The sequence below is a fragment of the Berghia stephanieae genome, chromosome 7, assembly GCF_034508935.2.
Source record: "Berghia stephanieae isolate SIO BIC M18660-M18661 chromosome 7, UCSD_Bste_1.3, whole genome shotgun sequence".
NCBI classification, from domain to species: Eukaryota; Metazoa; Mollusca; class Gastropoda; order Nudibranchia; family Aeolidiidae; genus Berghia; species Berghia stephanieae.
The window spans coordinates 42,173,117-42,190,616 of NC_088366.1; the positions used below are offsets into that span (position 1 = coordinate 42,173,117).

General features: G+C 36.9%; 2 protein-coding genes across 2 annotated transcripts in view; one reads left to right on the plus strand and one right to left on the minus strand.

The window, feature by feature from the left end:
• The window catches only part of LOC144977260 (uncharacterized), a 188,757-nt gene that overhangs the window by 103,909 nt on the left and 67,348 nt on the right, over positions 1-17,500 (minus strand). The gene's annotated exons all lie outside the window — the stretch shown is intronic.
• On the plus strand, positions 14,132-17,170 carry LOC144977259 (uncharacterized). The gene is made up of 2 exons (XM_078922291.1): positions 14,132-15,056; positions 15,446-17,170. Exons 1-2 carry the CDS (start codon positions 14,516-14,518, stop codon positions 16,024-16,026), a joined length of 1,122 nt encoding a protein of 373 aa, XP_078778417.1. The 5' UTR covers positions 14,132-14,515; the 3' UTR covers positions 16,027-17,170.

Consider the following 17,500-nt stretch of genomic DNA (forward strand, 5'->3'; position numbering starts at 1 on the left):
GAAGGAGAGAGAGAGAAAAGAGAAGAGAGGAGGAGAGGAAGAGAGAAAAGGAGAGAGAGAAAAAAAAAAGGGAATGGTTTGGGAATTGTTATCGCCTATGTTTTAGGGGAAATTGGCGCAATATAAAAAAACTTCTTTTTCATCATCATAAACACATATCTTCATTACATAATCATCAGTTTAGAAGAAAAGGGGAGGGGGGGGAAAGGGGGGAAGGAGGAGAAGAAGGAGGAAAAAAAAGAAAACCAATTTTTTGGGCTAAATTTTAAAATTTCATTTTTTTATTTTTTTTTTTCCCTCCTTTTCATATTTGATTATAAAACCCTGGGATATAAAAGAACACAGCCTGTAATTATTCATTATGATGACATAAAAAACCACTGCAGCGGTGTCCAAGTCAGTTGCAAACGGAAGCCCAGATTTAAAGAAGACGTCAATTCACTCTTTTTTTTAAAAATTAAAAATCTATTTATTTTTTTTTTTTATTTTTGGGTGATTTTTTTTTTTTTTTTTTTTTTTTTTTTTTTTTCCCCCCGCCCCCCCTTTAACTTAAAAACTTGAAAAAACCCCAAAAAAGACTACACCCGCAGAGGTGAGGGGGAACCCCCAAAAAAAGGCAAAAATGCCACAATAAGGGGGGGAAAAGGTTTCACAAAAAATGTGTGACTGACTGAATTAAAAAACCTTTAGAATATTTTTTGTTTTTTTTTTTTTAAAACCCAAATTTTTTTTTGGTTTTTTCCTTTTTAACGGAATTTTTTTTTTTCAAATCGATAGGTGGGGGAAAGGGGGGAGGGGGGGGAGGGGGATAATCAGTTCAGAGTGGGCTTTTTTATGGCGTTTGTACAAATGGAAAGGGGGGGGGGGAAGAGGAGAGAGAGAGAGAGAAGAGAGAGAGGGGGGGAAGAGAGAGAGAGAAAAAGAGAGAGAGAGAGAGAGACCCCCTGTTTTCGGCATCCTTTTTTTTTCCCTTTGCTTTTTTTTACACGCAAAACTTTTCTCAAGAGGGCCCCCTAAAAAAAAAAAAAAAATATAGGATGAAAAAGTTAATTTAATTTTTTATTTTTATAAAGTTTACCTTAAACTTACCAAAAAAAGTTTAAACCCAGATTTTTTTGGGAAGAAGGGTTCAAAAAGGGGTTTAAGTTGAGGGTTATTTTGAAATGCATCAAAATCTCTTTTTGGGGGGCCATTTCATTCGCCCTTATATCCGGGTTGGGCCCATTGTAATTCATCGCTCTTTAAAAGCTGGGCCTTTAAAATTTCTCAATATCTAAATTTGGGGGGCAATTATATCTATACCTTTGAGGCCATTTTAATTCGTCGATATCCTTTTTGGGGGCATTTAATTTTTTTCCCCTTCCACTCAGGTGAAAAATTATACCTGGTCCTAACAGTTTTTGCATATCTTTAAAAAAAATAATATCGCTTCACATACTCGACTAAAGTTAATGTTGTTGGGGGGGGACTTGTAAAGGTTTAAAAGTACATTTTTTATTTTGCTAAATACAAAATAAAAATTTTTAAGGGTTAAATTTTTAAAAAAATGAATCGATACGAAAAGGGGGGCCTTTTAAAATAACACTTCGAAACCCCAAGGGCCCCCGACAGTCGTCAAATGGAAACGATACTTAAATTGGAAACACAAAAACCCCACAGGTTTTTAAAATCCATGGTGGGTGTCAAATTTAAAAATATCCATTTTTTCTAAGGGGGATAAAAAAACCCAACACAAAATCATCTTTTTTAAATAAATGGAAAATTCAGTAAAAATTTTCCCCATTTGGAGGTTTAAAAACATAACAATGACCCCAGAAAAAGGGCCCATATTAAATTACGTTTTTTTTTATAAACAACCACAAAATTTGGGCCCCAAAACGTGGAAGTGCGCAAAAAATTCCATTTTTTTGAAAAAAAAAATCTACTGGAAATTCTAATCGCAAGTTAGGAGCCATTTTAATTTTTACAATCCAGTCGGGGGGATTTTAATTCACCCCCATTTTGCGTCCTTTTAAATTAAACTTAATTAAACGTTTGGGGGTTTTAAAATTTTTATTTTTAAATCAAAAGTTTGAAAAAATTTTTAATCCTTTTAAACTCTTTTTTTTAAAAAAGAAAGCCCCCGTTTGGGGGTTTCGACTAGTTGGGGCAGCCCCTTTTAAAATAAGGATACTTTTTTTTTTTTTTTTTAATATTTTGGTCGATTTAAAAAAAAAAAAGAAGGTATTGTCTGCACAGGCTGCGTACTAAATGAATGGTTTTTAAAAACCCAAACAACGAAAATTTTAAAAAACCAAGACAAAAATAAAAACTTGAATCCCCCATACTGGCTTGTGAAGACAGTAATATTGTGAAAAAAAAAAAACGAAAATAAAAATTTTTTTCCAGAAAAAATGTATTCCTAACTTTTTAAAATTTTTTTAAACCCCAGAGTTTTTTAAGGATCTCGGTTTTTAAAAAATTTTTTTGAAAAATTTGTTTGGGGGCATTTTTTTCGTAACGAAAATTTAATAAAGCTTTCGAAACCCAAAATTCCCTTTTAAGGGTTTTGTACTTGGGAAAAATTTTAATGGTTTGAAATCATGACGTAAATACGCAGAAATCGTTTTTAAAGGTCGAATTTTCCCAGTTCACCAATTAAGGGTACAAAAAATTTAAAATTTTTAAAAAAAAGAATTTAAAAGCAAAAACCCAGGCTCCCTTTTATTCGAAAAAAAAAAAAAAAATTACATTTTTTTTTTGTTTTTTTTGTTGCTTTGGCCCTTTTCCCAAAACAATTGGGTAAGAGAGACCGCTGAAACAAAAAAAAAAGAAAAAAAAAAGAAAAGAAAAAAAAAAAAAAAAAAGAAAAAAAAAAAGGGAAAAAAAGGAGAAGAAAGAAAAAAAAAAAAAAAAAAAAAAAAAAGAAGAGGGAAAGGAGAAAAAAGAAAGAAAAAAGGGGGAAAAAGGAAAAAAGGAAGAAAGGGGAGAAAACCCCCCAAAAAGAAAAAAAAAGAGGGGGGGGAAAATGAAAAGAAAGGAGAATGAAGAGAGAGAGAGAAGATGTGAGAGAAGAAGAAAGGGGGGGAAGGAAAAAGAAGAAGAAGAAGAAGAAAGAAAAAGAAGAAGAAGAAGAAAAGAAGAAGAAGAAAAAAAGGGAAAAAGAAGAAAAAAAAAAAGAAGAAAAGAAGAAAAGAAAAAAAAGAAGAAGAGGGGGAAAGGGGGAAAAAAAAGAAAAAGGGAAAAAAAAAAAAAGAAGAAGAAGAAGAAGAAGAAAAAAAAGAAGAAGAAAAGAAGAAAAAAAAAGGGAAAAAAAAAAGAAAAAAGAAGAAGAAGAAGAAAAAAAAGGGGAAAAAAAAAAGAAGAAGAAGAAAAGAAGAAAAAAAAAAAAGAACAAGGGAAAAAAAGAAAAGAACAAAAAAAAAAGATAATGATTTTTTATGATGATACGACGATGAAAGACGTTTATGTGATGATGATGAAGAAAATGAAAATTTTATGATGGGGGTGATTTAGGGGGGGGGCGGTGTTTAGAGTTTTTGATTGTCAAATTTAAAATATTCACAAAGAAAACTATAAACTGGCGGGGGGAAGGACTCAGCGACGACACGCGAAACCAATGTATTGTTTTTAATGTAATTTGTCCAATGACTAGAATAAATAGCAACAACAAAAAATCTGCTGGATGGTGGCCAGGAAAAATAAAAACAAACAAAGCATAGAATCAATGACCGCGATTAAAAAAAAAAAAACAAAAAAAAACGTCAGCGAGGGACCGTCTGCTCTCCGTTCCACCCTCCTTTTTTTCTCTCTTATGCTGTTCGTATGAACTTTACTTTTACAGTGCTCATCATGCTCGCTCATTCATCATCACAATCATCATCATCATCATCATCATCATCATTATGATTAAACTCATATCAACAATGTCATCAATATCAGTTTTATCACGTTTGTCAGTGTCAAACAAATTGGAAAAAAACTCCCCCCATCATCATGATCATCACATTTATCATCTCATTTCATCGTTGATGTCGCCATCGTCGTCGTCATTCTACTCATCCTCATCAACAGACATTAATTATTTGGCTACAATGACGAGCCACACCACAATGTACCAAGATACACCAGCTGCCTACAATATTATTATGTTCATCGGGGATGATAACATATTCAGAAAAGTGAGTGGAGAGGCACTTATGTTGGTAACAACAAGATATGAAGTGAGTAGAAAAGTGCCAGAAGACAATAGAGAATAAACATTTTTTCGCGGCGGTGGTGGGGTTTTGAACCTGCGACCTTATTGGTTACGACAACTCCGCCTGGCAGGTGAGAGCGTGGCTCTACCGTGTGAGCTATCCACGAACACAAAAATATTCGTTTCAAACTCAAAGTCATTTCTAGATCCCTCTCTCACCCACTTCTGAGACCGCCGATTCGTTCACCACCATCGCGAAGTAATTTTGACCACAGTTAAGCTTAATAGCCAATATTCTCATCACAAACATATAACATAGAAACGATTGAGACATTGAGTATGTTCCGGTGTATGGGGTGAATTTTTAATTCAGAAAAGTGAGTGGAGCAGGCACTTATGTTGGTAACCAAGATATGAAGTGAGTAGAAAAGTGCCAGAAGACAATAGAGAAAAAAAATTTTTTCGCGGCGATGGTGGGGGTTTGAACCTGCGACCTTATTGGTACGACAACTCCGCCTGGCAGGTGAGAGCGTGGCTCTACCGTGTGAGCTATCCACGAACACAAAAATATTCGTTTCAAACTCAAAGTCATTTCTAGATCCCTCTCTCACCCACTTCTTGAGACCGCCGATTCGTTCACCACCATCGCGAAGTAATTTTGACCAGCAGTTAAGCTAATAGCCAATATCCTCATCACAAACATATACATAGAAACGATTGAGACATTGAGTATGCTCCGGTGTATGGGGGTGAATTTGTAATTCAGAAAAGTGAGGTGGAGCAGGCACTTATGTTGGTAACAACAAGATATGAAGTGAGTAGAAAAAGTGCCAGAAGACAATAGAGATAAAAAAAATTTTTCGCGGCGGTGGTGGGGTTTGAACCTGCGACCTTATTGGTACGACAACTCCGCCTGGCAGGTGAGAGCGTGGCTCTACCGTGTGAGCTATCCACGAACACAAAAATATTCGTTTCAAACTCAAAGTCATTTCTAGATCCCTCTCTCACCCACTCTTGAGACCGCCGATTCGTTCACCACCATCGCGAAGTAATTTTGACCAGCAGTTAAGCTTAATAGCCAATATTCTCATCACAAACATATTACATAGAAACGATTGAGACATTGATATGCTCCGGTGTATGGGGTGAATTTTTAATTCAGAAAAGTGAGTGGAGCAGGCACTTATGTTGGTAACAACAAGATATGAAGTGAGTAGAAAAATCTAGAAATGACTTTGAGTTTTGAAACGAATATTTTTGTGTTCGTGGATAGCTCACACGTAGAGCCACGCTCTCACCTGCCAGGCGGAGTTGTCGTACCAATAAGGTCGCAGGTTCAAACCCCACCACCGCCGCGAAAAAAATTTTTTTCTCTATTGTCTTCTGGCACTTTTCTACTCACTTCATATCTTGTTGTTACCAACATAAGTGCCTGCTCCACTCACTTTTCTGAATTAAAAATTCACCCCATACACCGGAGCATACTCAATGTCTCAATCGTTTCTATGTTATATGTTTGTGATGAGAATATTGGCTTTAAGCTTAACTGCTGGTCAAAATTACTTCGCGATGGTGGTGAACGAATCGGCGGTCTCAAGAAGTGGGTGAGAGAGGGATCTAGAAATGACTTTGAGTTTGAAACGAATATTTTTGTGTTCGTGGATAGCTCACACGGTAGAGCCACGCTCTCACCTGCCAGGCGGAGTTGTACCAATAAGGTCGCAGGTTCAAACCCCACCACCGCCGCGAAAAAAAATTTTTATTCTCTATTGTCTTCTGGCACTTTTCTACTCACTTCATATCGTGATGATAACACCACGATCCATCCACACTTTTAACCTTCCATCTACCAGCGCAACCAGCCATCCATGCCTTCCGTAAACGAGCACTATCGTAAAGTCCATCCTATTTTCGTTTTGGATAACAACCTAACAAGCGGGCTTCGATTTTTACCTTAAACTGGTACGATGCCTGTTTTTCACCAACAGGGATCCCCTTTTTCGACTAAACTGGAAAACAACTTTATGAAAGCTTGCGGCAGACCTTGGTCCGTATTGGTGAGTTGATTTTTAGAAAAGAAAAATTAATATAAAAGTATTGGTTGTTTAAAGGTATAAGTTAAGGTGAAGTTAGATGGATATGTATCATTTTCTATTACGTGTTAAAGGGTTGCAACATTTGAGGAAGAGAAGGTTAGCACGAAATATTATCATATTATAACATGATGCTCTCTTTACGAGCAAAAAAAAAAATGTTTAAAAATTCAGGCTTTTTTTTTTAAATGAGCAAAGGACATCCTTGCACCAATACAACAGTAACGGTGATGTGACAAAGAGTCGCTCTCTTTGTAAAAGTGGTTAATCACCCTTCTAATTTGATCATGATCATAAACCTTGCCTGTGATCAAGAAAAGTCGATATCTGGGCATGTTGATCACTAATCAGACTGAACACGACTATACAAGCAAGCTGTTCACTGACTAGCTTGATCTTGACGCTTTCTCGGCCAATATGATTCAATAGTCTGATGTCACGTCCGCCCAGCAACGAGCAGCTTGGTTCTAAACAAAGAAAATCGGTACTTTTCATTCTTCATGCTGGCTAGAACTTATTCAAATGTCATGTGATCAGAATGTATAAAAGTCAAAATATGATCAGATTTATAATGTCTTTCTCCTCTGGATACACATTTATGCTCGTCGGAGACGGTATTTCATAAGGGCGTCCGCCATTGTTCCGATAGTTTAGAACCAGTTACTAAGTTACTATGCGTTGTTACGAGGGAAGTGACGTCACTACTGTTGAAGACTATTAGAGAGTAAAAGAGGCAAGGTGGCATCTCAATTGCCTCTAATTTCGTCTTTTTCTTCTTTCTATTACAAATTATTATTTTTAATTAATAAAAATAAACTACCCTGGATTAATCAATAAATAATTTTAAAATATTAAATGAATACAAATTAAAATACCATCAAATTCCATTTATCTTTGTCGTGTAAGAAGTCAGGTAACCATTTGTTCCTGCTAACGTGTACTTATTTGCAGGTCTGATAACCCAAATTGCTATGGGCTCATTGTCGTCATGGAAATAATACGCAAAATAGTGTCCATTACAACAATGTTGAATCCAGCCCATAATACGTTAGGTTATCAGACCTGCAAATATATGCACGTCAGTTCATGCCGATCAAACAGAACATGAACGGAACCGACATTTGCCGTTAGCTGGGAACACTAGCAGGTATCGATTGACGCTGCTTTCGACTTGGAGGCTACACGAAGCGTGTATGATAAAGATTTTTTTTTTTTTTGCGCGCGACCAATGTGGGCTAGAAGAATAATATCATCATTGCGCTTCGCAATACTCCATCTGTTTTCTCCAGAAAGCCTTATTGGTCCAAAGGTCCATTTCATATAACACATGTTACTTTCGAAGCGCAATTTTTGGTACAATTACTCTTACGATGATATCCTTCATTACCTATAGTCTGGTACTCATTCCAAAGATGCGAATTTTAATAATAAATTTCTTATTAAATAAACTTACGAATATACCATATGTCGAGTGCAACTCCAGTGATTTACAAGTCTCAATGAGCATCATGGCGCTTCATTCATTCCTCAAAAGCAGTCCAAAGGGTGCAGAATTACATTTTTAAGGGGGGGGGGGGGGGGGGGGTCCAGATAGCCCTGTTGGTAGAGCATTCGCTTTACATGCAAAGGACCGAGATCGATCACAAGTGAAGTCCGAGATTATTTATTTTTCACCCGGCCCATCCTGCAATAATGGGGTAACTGGGTCTGCTAGTTTGGTGAAAAGTTCTTTGCGATACATCAACGTCCTATCCGAAGGGTAGAAGGCAATTGCTATTGTCCGTTTCACGTTATAAAAAAAAACCGGAATTACCTCTGTCTCCATGAAAATTCAATGAATGTAGAAAAGTTTAACTGAAATGACGTGTTTGTCAGTGAGAAAAACCGTTCTTAAGCGTAAAGAGATCGCCTGGTCACGGAACGCGGGTCGATTTAGTTGTGGTTTGTATGCGTCCCACTAATCAATCAATAGGTGTTGGTTGATTCACCGATAAGGACACCAAAGCTATTGTGTACGTAATGGGGAAAAATCTCTCTCTCTCTCTCTCTCTCTCTCTCTCTCTTCTCTCTCTCTCTCTCTCTATATATATAATATATATATATATATATATATATATATATATATATATATATATATATATATATATAATCACCCCTTCTCTACCTCCATCTCAATCAATAGACCACAAAGCCGGTAATGAATCTATGGGTTTTTTTAAAAAAACGTCGCTAAGATTGCTGATCTTATTGTTTCTTCAGATGAGTGTGCGGGTGGGGGGGGGGGGGGGGGGGGGGAGGGGGGGGGGGGGGGGGGGAGGAGGAGGAGGGGAGAGAGAGAGGAGGGAGGAGGGGAGAAGAGAGGGGGAGAGAGAGAGAGAGAGAGAGAGAGAGAGAGAAAGGAAGCCGTTTCTCCTTTAATACTGGGGTATTATTTCCGGTCAATGTTGATAATTTGGATTGACGGAATTAGCGTAGAGGGTACGATATCTCATTAGCTCATCTCCCACTGGTGGCCATTGGTCATTGGGTGATATGTGGGGTTGATTGACCCCATTGGCGTAGGCATGGCTGCTGTCTTCGTATCCAGTTATTATCCTACGTCTTATTGATATCGAGTGTCAAGAGGGGGGGGGGGGGGGGGGGGAGGGGGAGGGGGGGAGGGGGGGAGAGGGAGGGAGAGAGAGAGAGAGAGAGAGAGAGAGAGGGAGGGGTAGCACTAATATTTTGTTCCTGACCAAATAGCTTTTCAGTGCTTGGCAAATGAATATGGCTGCACTTTAATACGCATACTGACGTACAAAAACACATGAGATGCGCATACAGAGTAAGCGAGAGAAAGACAGAGAGAGAGAGAGAGAGAGAGAGAGAGAGAGAGAGAGAGAGAGAGAGAGGGAGAGAGAGAAAGATAAATACGACGGGGAGAAAGAAAGATTGAGAGAGAGAGGCAGAAAGAGAGAGAGAGAGAGAGAGAGAGAGAGAGAGAGAGAGATAGTGAGGGAGGGTGGGTGGGTAAGCGGGTAAGAGAATCAACACTACACTAATTAGTCCGTGAAAATTAATAATATCCTTGAAAAGTATTAGTCACTGGCCGGTCAGCTCGAGGTAGGATTAACCAGTTAACCATACTCTGGAAAAACTTGTATTTAAAAATTTGGCCAGAAAACTCGTCCTTCAAATGTCGATCGATTTCATCGACCATCATCTTGACAAAAACTTTCAAACCTGGGACATCGCGAAGTCCCAGGTTTCAGAGTTTTTGCCAAGATGAGGGTCAACGAAATCAATCGATATTTGAAGGACGAGTTTACTGGCCATATTTCTAAGTATGAGCTTTTGCAGAGTACGGTAGCTAACTAATTAATACACTTATGGTTTTTACTACTAATCTAGTTCTAGCTGACTAAGATGTTTGATTTATCGTAGTGCTGCTAATCCCAGCCTTTATCGACGCCTGATTGAGATCCCATCTAATCCCATCCAACGTAAACACAAAACGCTATAACCACTACTGAACTGACGTCATCAGCCTTTCGACAATAGGACGACGTGATGGACAATTCGCAACATACTTACTGTTTAGATTTTAATTTTAGTAGATAGTATGAGAAGCGAGATAATTGTGTGTGAGTGTGAGTGTCTGTGTGTGTGTGCGCGCGCACGTGTGTGTGTGTGTGTGTGAGTGTATGCCACATCTCGTCCTACAACTTAAGCAGTGCTCTGAAATATCAGTTTGTTGTTGTTTTTTTGTTTGTTTGTTGTTTTTTGGGGTTTTTTTTTTTTTGTTTTTTTGTTTTTTTTTTGTTTTTTTGTTGTTGTTTTTTTTTTTTTTTTGGTTTTGTTTTTAATTTTGGTCGGAAACCTCGTTCTTCGAATATCGATCAATTAAAATGACCCTCATCTTGATCAAAACCTCTCAAACCTGGGACTTCAAGGAAGACCTCACGCACGCAAAATGAGTATATATAGATTTATAACAGCGTTGTCTCTGTAGAATAACTTTTTTAAAAATTGTAATGGCGCCGCACATGTTTGGACTTGCTGTTGGCTGAAAAGAGTTAATTGAAACAGGTGTCATTTCTGAATTGAATAGTATTATATATAAAGCACTTCAGGTTATATTTGGCATACACTGACAAAATAAACTTTTTCATTATTTTGGCCGGAAAACTTTTAGATCAAATTTAATATCAACCATTTTAAAATGGCCCCAACTTTTCATAAAACTCTTAAATTTGACACTTCCAAGAAAACATCAGAGAAGTGTTCGGTTTGAAACATTTTGAAAGTTTTGGGTCGATCATAATTTGAATCAGAAATGTTCTGGCCAAAATAGAAAAAAAATGTTTTGTTCAGATTAGGGCTGACCTGTCAGAGTGATGACCATGCACAAGTTGTGTGTGTGTGTGTGTGTGTGTGTGTGTGTGTGTGTGTGTGTGTGTATTTATTGTTATGATAAACAATCTGTAAGAACCCTGGCCAGATTATCGAGGGATATTGTAGGATTATAATACGGACCACCATGGTCCGAGAAGTGGACCATGGACTGATACGACCACCAAGAGGGGCCTTCAAGGGGGGCCATTGTCTTTACACTGCACATTACGCAGACGTGCACACACAAAAACACGGGCAAATACACATAAACAGATAATCGGGCGCGCACGCACACACAAACACACATACATACATACATACATACATACACGAACACATGACTCACATTGTGACGTAATGTAGTATCCAAAATTCTCCAACCTCAGGCTTCAGGGAAGAGACAGATGAGAGACTATTGAACAAGGATACATAATATATCCATCTTTTGCCTTCACTTCATATTTCAAAAATAAATAAATAAATAAAATCAACTCACCAATACCGACCAAGGTCAGCCGCAAGATTTCAAAAAGCCGATTTTCCAGATTAGACCCCCCCCCCCCCCCCCCCCCCAAAAAAAAAAAAAGGGGTATCCCTGTTGGTGAAAACAGCTATCGTACCAGTTTAGGGTAAAACGGTCGTTTTGGTCGATCAATATTTCAAATGATTGATTTCTGGCCGGAATGACACACACGGGTTTTGTCAGATTTAGGACAGCGTTCTGTTCCATGCTGCACATGCAAACCATTTGTTGGCAACGACAAATGATTGCAGTCAGATCAGTGCCTTGACCAAACTCCATGAAGCTAGTAGCCCCACCGCTTCTCGATTTATCCGTTCATAGCATAGATCCCCAGTAGAGGAAGACTAATTTTTGGGGATAGTCTTCTATTTTTTTTTTCTCCTTGTATTTTTGCATTCTGGCTTTGTCTGGCACTGTTTTATACAAACTTTTTTTTCAGATCTTTAGCATAGATTTTGTCTGTGTTTTGTTTTGTTATTTGTATGTGCGTAATTGATTGTGTGTGTGTGTGTGTGTGTGTGATGTGTGTTTAGTTTGTTATTGGTTTGTTTTGTTTTATTTTAATTGTTTATTCTTTTTTTTTAATGATTGACCAACGTAAAAGTTGTCAGATTGTTTGATTGATTCAAGCCTATCATAATAGTGAATTCCATGTCAAAAATGTCAACATGATGACATTATGATTATCAACCTTGATGTCATTGTTTTCTTAAAGCAAGCATATTGTTGGTTATATTTGACATTGGTAACAAAACAACTATTTGTTTTGTTTGTTGTTGTTTTATTTTTTTTTATCTGGAGAGGGGGGGGGGGGGGAAGGGGAATTAAATTGTTTTCAATCAACCAATAATACTTGGCACATTACGCTATTTAGCATATTCAGACTAGCACCGTCCATAATGTCCCCGCTCCAATGTATACGCTGTATCATGAGCCAAAAAGAAGTGGTCAGGAGAGAAGCAATAATGTCTCATTTCATGTTCTTGTAATTGAAATCCCTGTTTTGTTCACCCGAGTCAGAGACTACCTTATAGCAGCAGCTTCTAGAGTTTTACACTACAAGCACAATCTTATAGCGATCTGCCCAAACTGTTTTAAAAAAACAAAAACTTGCCCACACTCATTATGACCCGTCTTGAATTTGCCAGGCCGCCGCGTCAAGATGCAATGTTCAAGAAATACTCAAAGATCAAGTGGGCGACACCGCATTGTCCCACTTCTATATTATAGTTGCGGCCATTAGTCATAAGTCACCCAACGTCACCTCAAACACTGGTACAGAACCCATGGAAGCTTCTCTCCCAGTTCAGGGGCAGGATGTCACGTTGTGTCTTCTATCCCCTTTTTATGTTTTCTGAGTTGCTTTCTGTCTTTGTCTTGGAATGGGATAACTTAATTTTTGTCCTAGCCCTGGTTGGAGTTCTTGACAGGGAGTGAAACAGTCAAATACTATATAGCTATATTTTTGGGAGATGGTATTTTTCCTAATGAACCATCTCTCTGGCTTATGTAGTTACATGTTTTGTTTTGTTTTTTAATATAATTTATTGGTTGGTAAACATTTGAATGCATTCATCCTCGTGAGGACATGTGCTTGTGTCTGTTTGAGATTTTTAGGTGATCTCAAACTAAGTAAACTGATAGTGCGCTCTTAGAATTTACATCGGTTCCCTATTTGAACCCTTCCCCTTTGTTTAACTTCATCACGTGTGCTTTCAATTATAAATCTATAAATGTTGGGTTTTTTTACTATCCCATACTGGCGCTGAAATGACCTAAATGTGTCGCAAGTCAGGGAAGCTACAGAAGTTCGAAGGCTCTTCGACTTGTATAAACAGAACGTCCACTATGCGTTCCTATAAATGGCAAATGTAACAACGTTTGGGACACTATTAAGGTCGCTTCACTTTAAACATTTACAACACGGTTCCTTTTTTTATTTTTTTTAAACATCGAGCTATCTTCACATTTTCATCTAAAGAATATTTACAGTGGTACAACTCGTTCAATTTTCATTTAATCCATTGATGGCATTTATAGTCCTCCTCATAGAAACGATCGAGTTTGCAGTTAATAGGATTCTTTTTTAAAAATTAGTTTTGTCGTAAAATGGTTAATTTAGATTAGAGTTATGTCCCATTTGCAAGTCTGTGTAATGAAAGGAAAATACGTCAAACCCTAACAAAGTCTTTCAAGTTTTTATCTTTCTCCTGCATATTCGTCAAATCTAACGTGTCATTAAATTCAATATTTATAAGAAAACACACACACACACACACACACACAAACAAACACAAACACACAAACACACACACACACATAAATATACAGCTTTGGATGATGATGATGATTATGATGATGATGATGATGATGATGATGATGATGATCGTGATGATGATGATGATGATCATGATGATGATGATCATGATGATCATGATCCTGATGATCATGATCATGATAAAGGTGGTAATATCGGGCGACAATGGTGAGTATGATAGCTATGATAATGCTAGTGAAAGCTATTTACTCGGGGCAGTGTGGTATTTGTCAATGTGACTGGGTGAAAGGTGAAAAGTTAGTGTTTTGGCACGACTCTGTCTCTCCCTCTTTCAACCTATCATAAATCATGAGTACAATGTTATGACAAAGCACTAGAGTACGACTGTGGCTGTGTGTGTGGAGTACAGGACGTTTTGACCTGCCCATAGCACTCTAGAGACGTGCAGTTCGAGCGACCGTGGCCAAAAAAATCTGGAAGGCCCATGGTTTTTTTGAACTGGGGGAAGGGGCGAGAGTTGAGTTACCTCGGTTACCTGCATGAGATGGCATTAATTACATTACTCAAACACGCTCGTACGCATACCAAAGCTATCTAGAGTTTTAAGACTAAAACGCACGCGCATACACACACACACACACACACACACACACACATACACACACTTAGCATCACCTAGGTCAAGTAGTGCCATATGTCACACTTTTAAGAATTCAGTCTTGCTTGTACATATTGACCACTTGTAGTTGTGAATCGCCCTTATTCTGTTGTTCATTTTCATGGAGTGACCATTAAGTTTTGTTGTAGTTGTGAATTGCCGTTGTTTATTGCTCATTTTCCCTGTACAATGGATTCGGCAATGCATTTTAAGCAAATAATAAACATTTTATCATTATTTTTTTATCAATAATAACCGAAAATGCCTCGAAAATGTTGTTTTTGATTGCACTTCAAATTATAGACATGGCGAAAAGACAACTATATATAAATTTCATTCGGATCCAATTGAGAGACAAATATGGATTAGTGCACTGCCAAATAATATCGATTCGAGTGATGTTGCAGACTATATGGGTATCTGTGCCAATCATTGGCATCATGATGCTCCTATGAGACGGAAATCAAGGTATCCTTCACCTGCTATTCCTCCAAATAAATGGCTAAATACAATACCCCCTTCTTGTTTGCGAAAAACAGCACCATCTCGTCAGACATTAAATTCGACAAGTGAATTTAGAGACAGGCTTCAGGATATTGATGAGTTATCAATTTTTCTTAAGAAAGATTTACTTGAAAATACAGAAAATGAGTTGGGAAAAAACTTTAAAGATTATTTTGTTCAAGAGATTTCCTCTAATGGTGTTGTTGGACTGTCTTCAGATTCTGAGTTTAGTCTTCATAGCCGTGCTAGGATCGGTATGGTCCACTCATTTAGTATCTACTTTACAGTTAAAGAGGTGAACGATGATCACAGCATCAGGTCAATTCAATATGAGGGTTTATTTGGAATTAAACAAAGCCAACACCAGACTTTCTCAGATGGAACCTTAAAGCGTTGGAGTGAACTTACAGAAATACTTCGATTCTACACACTGGACTCCCAACTAGAAGGTGAGTTAACCTACTATTTTAATTTTTAAATGCGTTAGCGTCAGTTTTATTATCAACGTGAACATAATAATAATAATAATAATAATAATAATAATAATAATATAATAATAATTAATAATAATAATAATAATAATAATAATAATAATACAATAATGATAATGATAATAATGATGTTGATGATGATGATGATGATGATGATGAATGATGATGATGATGATGATGATGATGATGATATAAGAAGAACTATTACCCTTGTTGTGTTGCTGTTGTTTTTGATTCGTTATAGATTCACGAAATTAAAATTTTGAAATGCATTTTAAAAATAAAATTCATTGTTTCCAATCATGTATCGTCTATTTCATTATCTTCTACTTTTTTTTTCATTGCAGATGAAGAAAATGAATCCTCATTAGAGAAGTCTAAGGCTATCCAGAAATTTATAGAACGCCAGATTCAGCTCCTGAATGCTCAGAAAAATCAACGGATTTACTTTCCAGATGATTTAATTCTTGCTTTTTCGTGGTCCACGAGGTCAAGAGTGCTATATTCTTCTTTACGTGGTCACCTTTATCTCCCTTCTAAGTCCACCCTGGGAAAAATTACACGACAAACCAAAAATGTAGCAGATTTCACCATCTATTCTAATTTTTTCCAACAGCAGGAACTACGAAGCAGAGCGTGTGTTGTGCCAAACTCTGAGTTAACAGAGTATTTTAATTCTAGGGACAGGGATGGTTTATCTTCACTGTGCGAGTTGTTTTTAGAATTTTCACTCCTTTCATATTGTTTCTTTGTTAACAATAAATCAAAAATATGTAGGGCAAGATTAGCCGTAATTCTTGGCAATTTTGCAGAGACATTTGCAATCGATGTGTGTGTTCCTGTAAAGGCTATTCTATGCCTGTCCAATATATTTAAGAAGAGATTTTCAATTTTCAATTCGAAGAAGCAGTCGGATAAAGGAAGATGAACAAACTGAGGTCACAGTAATTATTATATCAGCTCTATTTCTTTGTGGATATCCATTTATCATCCTCATTATCATCATCATCATCATCAGCATCATCAACATCATCATCATCATCATCAGTCCCACCACTGCCAACATCACCGTCTTTGCAACCATCATTATATTCATCTTCATTCACCACCACTACTTCCCCCACCACCACCACCATCATCATCATTATCATTATCATCATCTTTGTCATTATCTATCAGAATCATTATTGTCAATATATATTAGCATCAGTAATCACCGCAATCACCTTCACTTTCTTCATCATTGTCATTAATATATCAGTATCATCTTTATTGCCCTCACCACCATCAATATCATCATCATCTTCACCTTCATCATCATCATCATCATCATCATCATCATCATTTTCCATCACTACCAGCATAATAGTCTTTGCGATCATCATCATATCCATCTTTATTCACCACCACTACCGCCACCATCCTATTTAAATTATTAGCATCATTATTATCATCTTCATTCGTAGTCTACGTCACTATTTATCAGTGTCATCATTATTGTCATCACAAGCATTAATATCACCATTATTTTCACCTTCATCATTATTGTCATTATCTATCAGCATCGTCTTTATTACGTTCACCTTCTTTACCATTGTCATTATCTAACAGCATCATCTTTATTGCCATCACCACTAATATCATCTTCATCTTCATCATATCTCCATTATCTACCAACCCCAGCTTTATTGTCGACACCATCATCAATGTCATCACCAACTTCACCTTCATCATAATCGTCATTATCTATCACCATCATCGTTTCACCAGTATCATCACCAGCACCATTATCTTCACTACCACAACCATCAACCTCACCAACGTATATTATCAATTTTCTTCAACATCGTCACCACCACTATCTTTTTTTATTCATATTGCTATTGAAGCAGCTTTTTGTGTCAATCATATTCTCATATTTCTGCTGTGTCATCTGTAGGGGACATAAATGAGAATTGTTCTTCAAATTTATGCAATCTTATCTATAGCAATGTGTTTATATTGTCACTTTAAATAAGTTTTATAAAGAAATGAGCTTGGTCATCATACAAAATCTATTTTGAATATTATCATCATCAATGTCATCTCCTCTTCTATTTTCACTCATCATATATCATCATCATCATCATCATCATCTCATCATCATCATCATCATCATCATCTTATACACCCCTTTCTTGAGTATTAAAATATATTTCTGTAGTTAGTCTTATTTAATGTATTTATATTTGTATATAAATATAATGCGTGTGTGTGTGTGTGTGTGTGCGTGTGTGTGTGTGTGTCTATTTTGAATATTATCATCATCAATCTCATCCTCCTCTTTATCATTCTCATCATCATCATCATCATCATCATCATCATCCTTATACACCCCTTTCTTGAGTATTAAAATATATTTG